Source organism: Entamoeba dispar, genomic scaffold (assembly GCF_000209125.1).
Source record: "Entamoeba dispar SAW760 scf_1105229461063 genomic scaffold, whole genome shotgun sequence".
Taxonomy (NCBI): domain Eukaryota; phylum Evosea; order Mastigamoebida; family Endamoebidae; genus Entamoeba; species Entamoeba dispar.
In genome coordinates this window covers 1-7,865 of record NW_001854505.1, presented here as the reverse complement: position 1 = coordinate 7,865, position 7,865 = coordinate 1, and the positions used below count along the sequence as shown (strand labels likewise).

Genomic DNA, 7,865 nt, shown 5'->3' with positions numbered 1-7,865 from the left:
TATTGATTTAATGAAATAACTATAAGGTAACAATTTATTTCTTTGACTTTAATTAAAATAATTAACTGATTACACAAAATTGCGTTATTTCGACTCAAAAAAAAAAAGAAACAAGAAAGTATTTTAAATTAGTAAGGAAACAGAATAAAACAAAATGAATAAATCACTTTATTTAGTCTATAATACTATTTTATTTATGTTCAGTTTTTTTTAGTAATGTTTCTTTAACAATTTGTTACTTCCATATCTCCATAAGAAAATTAAACACATTTCTTTCTCTAATACACAACATAAACTAAGTTATTATTAACCTAATGCACCAAAAATTAATTTATAAAAACTAAGTAACCATTTTATTTTTGTTATTTCAATTACCTTAACTTATATAAATACAATAATTTACTTTTTTAATATATTATTATCTTGTTGTATATATCACTTAAATTTAGTACAAACCATTGACATAGAAGAAATACTTTTAGTCATTTTGATTAAATCAAATGGCTTCTAATAACCAAAATAAGTGATTATTAGAAAACCAAACATAAAATTGTTTAAAAAATTATATCAAAGTATTATGTTAATATTGTATTATTGATTAATATTTACTGAAGTAAAGTGAGAATAAGACATAAAGATAATAACTAAATAATGAATGTTAGTTTATTCTATTTAATAGAAATAATAATGACTTGAAAAGAAGATAAGAAATAGATATAATAAATTAACTTGTTTTTTCTTGGTATTTCAAATCAAATAATTGTTTTATTATTACTTTATATATAACAAAAAATATCTTAAGAAACGATAGCATAATTATTTCTTTTTCTTTTCTGAAAACTTATTATTGATTATTATCAATAGGATTTATTTAAAAGCTCATTCAAATTTAATATATAAAATATTAACAAAAGGCAACGAATAATTATTAATCACTTAATAGAAAATTTCTTTTGATTAAAAAGGAAATATTGTTATTAGTTAAATTCAGTAATGATTTTGTCATAATCAATTATTATCTTATAATAATGTAATTATATTTAATGTAATGAACTAAGTATATTAGAAAATAAATAATAGTCAACCACATACTTAACCTCATATTATCAATCAATTTTAGAATAATGTGAAATAAAAATTAATAGTTAATGATAATTATCAAATGAAAGATTTGATAAAAGAAAACCTTGATTAAAATAAAATTTAAAATTTAAATATGATCTGAAAAAAAAAGAAAATGATAAGGAAAATAAAATAATTAACAGATTAAATAAATGTGAAATATTGATTAAATTATTATTATATTGATATTTAATAAAAATAAATTAGTGTAATCTCATTATTTTTTAACTCTTTTCTGATACATTCCATTGTTTTTTGGTAACTTTTATAAAATAACTCTTCTAACTTTTAGAATTTTTAAGTCTGAGTTTTGTGATTAATTAAAACAAAAGAAGTAAAAAATAACAGAAGAAGATAAATTTTAGAATTAGTGCTTGTTAATTGTAATTTATTATACCTAACCTCATAACCCTCATGAAAGAAGAACCAAAACAATAATACTGAACTAAAACGTCTATGAAACAAATATTCAATAAAAATAATCAAATTAAATGACAGTAAATTTCAAAAACATTAATTGTAAAAAGACCTATAAAATATACAGAAACAATAGTGTTAATAAAAATAATAAGAAATAATTCCAGAATACAATAAAAATGGGAAGAATAATATAAATATTCAGTAAGATAAAAATAATAGATAACTTTTGTAATTCATCATATTTTAAAATTCTACAATTTTTTGAAAAACATAAATAAATCAATAAATTATTAAAGTATTAATATTTTTTTATTGTTAAACAATGAAATCACAAAGTAATAAATACTTACCAACATTTTGTTAGTGAACTAATTCAAGTCTTGAATAAAAAAATAACCAATTTACCATAAGTTTATCATCTTAGAAAATAACTTATCTATTCAATAAAATATTAATAAGCCCATACAAACACGTAGTAATGACTTTGGTATTTTTAGTTCGTAAAAAAATAGATTGTTTTAATGAAATACATAAAATGGTTGTATCTTCATTATATGATTTCAATGTTCGTTTTATAGAATTAAATATAACAAATTTAACAGTGCTTTTTTTAAATTAATATTTGAATGTACCAACTACATAAACTTATTTACATAACTCAACATACAAAATTAATTATTATAAAATGTTTTATACATGAGAAATACTTCGCATTACCATCTTGTTTTTATTTTTGGTTGTATATCTCACAGATGATAGAAAGTTATAGTTATAAAAAAAAAGATGACTAATGAAATAAACAAAAAGATGAAAGAGCACACAATGAAACACATATCAGTTATTCATTTTGTGAATTTTTGTATAAATCAACAATCAATAATAATGTATTGAACAGAGAAATATCATAATAAAATAAAAAACACAAATTGAATAGAAATATTTTATGTTATTCAATAAAGAAAAAAGACAATAATAATAGTAAAAAGAACTAAAGAAATAAGAAAAAGAAAAACCCTGAGATCCAAGAAAAGAAACCCTGAAACACTTGTTATTGCGGCTATGGCTTTACACAAAGCTGGTTTAAGTAAAGAACAAAAGAAAGCTAAGAAAGAAGCATATCTTGCCAAGATGAAAAAACTCTTAGAAGAGTACAAACAAGTTGTTGTTGTTAAATGTGATAATGTCGGATCATCTCAATTCCAAACTATCAGAAAAGAATTAAGAGGAACTTGTGAATTTGTTATGGGAAAGAATACTCTTATTAGAAAAGCCATCAAGAACCAAGCAGAAACTCAACCAGAACTCGAAGAACTTCTTCCACACATTAAAGGTAATGTTGGATTCATTTTCACTAAAGGTGATCTTTATCAATTAAAGGCTAAACTTACTGAACTTAAAGCACCATCACCAGCTAAAGCTGGAGTTATTGCACCAAATGATGTTATTGTACCAGCTGGTGATACAGGACTTGACCCAACTCAAACTAACTTTGTCCAAGCATTGAATATTGCATCAAAGATTACTAAAGGTCAAATTGAAATTACTTCAGAAACTCTTTTAATTAAAGAAGGAGAAAAAGTTGGAGTATCACAAGCTGTTCTTCTTCAAAAATTAAAGATTAATCCATTCAAATATGGAGCTGTCATTGATGTAGTTTATGATAATGGTATTGTTTATGATGCTAAGGCTCTTGACTTAACTGAATCTGACATTGTCAAGAAATTCCAAGAAGGTGTTCAAGCTGCTACTGCTATTTCACTTGCCGCTAATCTCCCAACCGAAGCAGCCTGCCCACACATTATGCTCAATGCATTCCAAGCTCTCCTTGGATTCTCAAAAGAGAGTGGTGTTGTATTCCCATTGGCTGAAAAGATCTTCAACAACATGACTGCCGCTGCTGCTACTGCTGTTGCTACTGAAACTAAGACTGAAGAAAAGAAAGAAGAAGCCCCAGCTGCTAAAGAAGAAGAGGAAGAAGAAGATTTTGGAGGATTTGGTGATTTGTTCTAAGCAAGTTTTTGGAAGATATTTATCATTAATATTTTATTTAATAAAAACAAAGAGTATAAAAAGAAATTTTTAAAAAACATTTTATTTATTTTAGATTTATGAATAGTGTGTTATTAATGAAAATAATAGAAAGGAGTATATAAATCATTTATGTTGTATTCACATCTGATGTCGAAATAAAAGTTTTTCAAATGTTTGTAAAAAAGTTAAAGAATAAAAAAAGTACTTAATAATTATTTTTGATGATAAAAACAAAATTAAAAGATATGGCTATGAAATTGATAAACTGAGTTAGTGCTTACTCAAAGATCAACAACATAAACTCTTTCTTTATAATAATTCAGAAGGTTATTGATAAAACAAATGAACAATAAAAATTAAAAAATAAAATAAAAAACTGAAAAAGTTATGAAGGAAATTACTCTTCCGTTAGATGTTCATTACATTGATCAACTTGTTGAAATGTCGAGATCAAATGATATTGACCAAATTAATACATCACAAAGAATTCTTTCTAAGTTTGCTTCAAATAAACATTCAATACAATCAGTTAATGATATAATAAGTCAATCGTCATCAGATTTGACACACCTTTTTGCACTTAATATCTTTGAATCAACAATTAAATCTCCAGAATACATGTATTATCCAGAAGAACTTAAACAGAAAATACATTTATCAATTAAACATTGGCACTCATTAATTGGAGTACAAACTAATCCATTGTTATATAATAAATTAATTAATCTCTATGTCTCATCTTCTATAGTGTTAGAGGATAAGTCTTCTATAAAAACACTACTTCAATATGATGAGTCTATTGCATTCATAAAACTAAAGACTATTATTGAATTCTTTGATCAATCAATTAATTTTTCAAACTCTGATGCGTTGTTATGTGTTCAGTACTCTGTAAGTCATTTGTCTGATTTAACTTTACTTGCTCTTAAAACAATAGAAAAAACAATTTCATTTGTTAATCCACAAACTAGTGGAGTTGTTGCAATGAATTGTTTAAATTATATTCAACAATACCAAGAAGAATTATTAGTAATATTAGCAGAAACATTTCACAATATCATTCAAAGTAACCCACAATCTAAAGTTGATATTTTAAATCAATTTATTAATAAAATTACATTTTCTCTTAAACCATCTAATGAATTAGCATTATGTCTTAATGAAATTCTTCCTGAAACAGATCCACCTTCACAACTTTTTGAGCTAATGATGAAGTGTTCATCAAGTAAATATTGTATGAAATATTTGAGAAGATATTGTAAAGCCACTCCAATGACTATTCACTCTTATCATATTCGTATTCTCGAGATTATATTAAATGAAATTCCTCAACCCCCAAACACATTATTTATTAATAAAGACGATGGGTTTATTGAAAACGTTGAAGCTGGTGGAGTTGACTATGACCAGTTCATTCGTACATTAGTTGTACTATGTGAATCAGGAATTACTGAAGAATTAATAGACCACCTAATATCATCATCTACTGCAGATGGGTTAGATGAATTAAAATTAATCAAAACAATTTGGGCAATTATTGGTATTTCAGGAAAAGTTGTTTATAAGACTGAATCTATTATTTTTACACGGTCGTTGACGTTTTTATTAACTCTTTTTGGAGAACAAACAGAATCAAATACACAAGAATTAATTGCACAACTAGTAATGGCTTTAATTTCAAAATTTCCTCGATTTCTTTGTCATAAAAGTGAAATTTTAGGAGTTGTTCTTCATAAGATATTTGAATTTGTAAATGACCCACGGTTTGTTATTGAACGTACTGCTGTTGGTACATTAGTAAAAGTCTGTTATTCATGTTCAGAAGCAATTATAAATAATATTAAATGTATTGATGAAATTTATAAAGGATGTACGTCAGGAGAAAAATTACCAAACACTTTAAGAGGAGGATTTTATGATGCACTTGGAGTTGTTTCACAGTCATTTTCTCAAACAGAACAAATGTATTATGATTATGTTGGAATGATTATTGAAAATAGTTTTGTTAAATTTAAAGAATCAATCCCTTATTTTAATAATGGAGTAACTCCATATGCAATTCAAATGATTCTTCCTCATTTAATTTCATTAACACATTTTCTTGCTCAATGTAAAAATATTGCATTTCCATTATTTCCTCAAATAGTATTGTTAATGAGAGAATTATATTTATTGATTATTAAAAGTGCTTCTGAAGATACACAAATTATTGACTTATGTAAACCAGCATTATCTCTTTTATTAACGTTCTTTAGTAAGAAGGTTATATCAAATGATATTAGAGTTATCCTTATTGAAGTAATTTTCCCTTCAACAACAAAGATTCCAGTAACACTAATAACACCAAGTCTTCTTGAATGTTGTTGTCAATTGATTGAGCTTAGAAATAGTAAAATTATTATTGAAACTATCTTTAAATATGTTATCGTTCCAATTACTCTAAGCTCTTCAATAGAACTTCATGACTGTGTTTTTAGTTTCATAAAGAAAGAATTTAATTCATGTTCAGATCACATTGATATTATTAAAGATACTTTACTTAATGCTGTTGTCCCTGTGTTATTAGAAGGTCTTAAAAGAGATAGTGAAGTAGCATCTTTTGGATTAGAGTCAATAGCTTGCTGTATTCCGCTTGGTGTAGATACTATAGAATTTGTTTTTAATTTAGTACTGAAAGGAAAATCATACATTTCTTTATTAAAGGTATTGTTAAATGGAATTACTACTCCAGAGCAATTAATTCAACTCTCTTCTAAACTCTCAAATTCTCTTCATATTCCTGTTGACAAAGCCACTGAACTAGTTCAAACATTTCATTCTCATTCAAGAAACGCTTTAATTCCTTTCACACAGACTGTTATTTCTTTTCAAGTTGCTTAAACAATTATTTTTATAAGTCTAAGATTGATTTTTTTTAACTTTTTTCATTGTTGCTTAGTTTAATGTCTTGTTGTTTTTTAACATTCATTTCTTCAAAAAATTAAATTATAATCTGAGTTAAACGCTCTTAAATATCAAACAAAAATATTGATTTGATATTACTAATATAATGTAAAAGAACTTCAGACGAAATAGTACTAAACCAAAGAGTAAATGAAAGAGAGTTGGAATTTCTAGTTATTATTATTATTATGCGTTAAACAAACAAAACTAAGAATTAAACCACTAGTCTCTTAAATAGGCAATTTATGAGATTGTGAATTTTATTTATAAATAGTGTATAGAAAGAAGTTACTGATTAGATAAGAATATTTATGACATTATTTAGTTGATTTCGGTCTCATTAAATATGAAATAATACTCAAATAATAATATATTATAAGAAATGAAAGGAATATGATAATAGTATAAAACAATAATTAAATAATGTGTGCATAAAATAAATAAAAAATAGCAATTAGTTCATTTAATAATTCAAATATATTTGATTGTAAATTAAATACTATTTAATTTATATTGTTTATGATGATTTTATTTTTATTGTTTTTCTTCATTAGATATTCTGTTTTATGTTATTTCTTTATTATTAATTTATATATTATCTCTTTTATATTCTTTTATTTCTTCATTTCTATTTATTCTTTTATTTCTTTCTAAAAATCTTTTTATTTACTCAATTTATTATTATATTCTTTTGATATATTGTTATCATTTATATCATATATTTATATTATATATTTTCTATTTTATTATATATATTAAGTAAATATATTTGTATTGTAAATTGTTTATAATACATTTCATTTATTATTATCATTTTATACTTATTTGTTAATTTATAATATGTAATAAATATATTTTTATCATTGTATATTATTTATATATTTTATTTCTTTTGATTTAATTTGATTCTTTATTCTCTTCTTTTTCTATAATTTGATTCAAATTCTTTCTGATTATTTATTATTCTTTATTTTTATAATATGTTATTTTCTTATTATTTCTTCTTTTGATTTATTTCTTTATCATCTTTTTATATTTTATTCTTTATTTCTTTGTATTTATTTATTTGTGTTTATTTCTTATTTTATTCTATTAATCTTTTCATTTGATTATTTTCTATTATTTCTTTTTGTATATCTTCTTCTTTCTTCTTTTTGTATTCCATAAATTTTATTTAATGTTTTAATATATATTTATTACTCTTATTATTTTATTTCTTGTTTATTTATCTTTTAATTATATTCTTTTTGAACTTTCTTATTTCTTTATATTTTCTATTTCAATTATATTTATTTCTATATATTTATTATCTTCTTTCTTCTTTATTTTCTATTATATCATATTCTCTA

At 23.4% G+C, this 7,865-nt stretch overlaps 3 protein-coding genes across 3 annotated transcripts in view, besides 21 other annotated features; 2 read left to right on the top strand and 1 right to left on the bottom strand.

The window, feature by feature from the left end:
• The window catches only part of EDI_172370 (multidrug resistance protein, putative), a gene marked incomplete at both ends in the record, with an annotated part of 1,464 nt that extends 978 nt beyond the window's left edge, over positions 1–486 (bottom strand). The window contains 3 exons of the mRNA XM_001738029.1: positions 269–278; positions 312–375; positions 457–486. Of these exons, the coding sequence (XP_001738081.1) occupies positions 269–278; positions 312–375; positions 457–486 (104 nt within the window). The remainder of the gene's footprint in view (positions 1–268; positions 279–311; positions 376–456) is intronic.
• Positions 382–422: a sequence feature (AT_rich).
• Positions 487–544: 58 nt separating the features above from the next.
• Positions 545–608: a sequence feature (AT_rich).
• A 146-nt stretch (positions 609–754) lies between these two features.
• Positions 755–796: a sequence feature (AT_rich).
• An 89-nt stretch (positions 797–885) lies between these two features.
• Positions 886–908: a sequence feature (AT_rich).
• Positions 909–1,010: 102 nt separating this feature from the next.
• Positions 1,011–1,045: a sequence feature (AT_rich).
• A 145-nt stretch (positions 1,046–1,190) lies between these two features.
• Positions 1,191–1,328: a sequence feature (AT_rich).
• Positions 1,329–1,593: 265 nt separating this feature from the next.
• Positions 1,594–1,765: a microsatellite.
• A 15-nt stretch (positions 1,766–1,780) lies between these two features.
• Positions 1,781–1,856: a sequence feature (AT_rich).
• A 353-nt stretch (positions 1,857–2,209) lies between these two features.
• Positions 2,210–2,237: a sequence feature (AT_rich).
• A 364-nt stretch (positions 2,238–2,601) lies between these two features.
• EDI_172360 (60S acidic ribosomal protein P0, putative) lies at positions 2,602–3,552 on the top strand (the record flags this gene model as incomplete). The annotated part of the gene is made up of 1 exon (XM_001738028.1): positions 2,602–3,552. One exon carries the CDS (start codon positions 2,602–2,604, stop codon positions 3,550–3,552), a length of 951 nt encoding a protein of 316 aa, XP_001738080.1.
• Positions 3,431–3,460: a microsatellite.
• Positions 3,472–3,524: a microsatellite.
• A 15-nt stretch (positions 3,553–3,567) lies between the features above and the next one.
• Positions 3,568–3,645: a sequence feature (AT_rich).
• Positions 3,646–3,921: 276 nt separating this feature from the next.
• Positions 3,922–3,949: a sequence feature (AT_rich).
• Positions 3,950–3,960: 11 nt separating this feature from the next.
• On the top strand, positions 3,961–6,453 carry EDI_172350 (uncharacterized protein; the record flags this gene model as incomplete). Its single annotated transcript, XM_001738027.1, has 1 exon — positions 3,961–6,453. The coding sequence occupies one exon, from the start codon at positions 3,961–3,963 to the stop codon at positions 6,451–6,453; it is 2,493 nt and encodes an 830-aa protein (XP_001738079.1).
• Positions 4,279–4,299: a sequence feature (AT_rich).
• Positions 4,661–4,690: a sequence feature (AT_rich).
• Positions 6,454–7,018: 565 nt separating the features above from the next.
• Positions 7,019–7,169: a microsatellite.
• Positions 7,080–7,269: a microsatellite.
• Positions 7,226–7,404: a microsatellite.
• Positions 7,312–7,455: a microsatellite.
• Positions 7,456–7,469: 14 nt separating this feature from the next.
• Positions 7,470–7,645: a microsatellite.
• A 40-nt stretch (positions 7,646–7,685) lies between these two features.
• Positions 7,686–7,850: a microsatellite.
• Between the last annotated feature and the right edge of the window lie 15 nt (positions 7,851–7,865).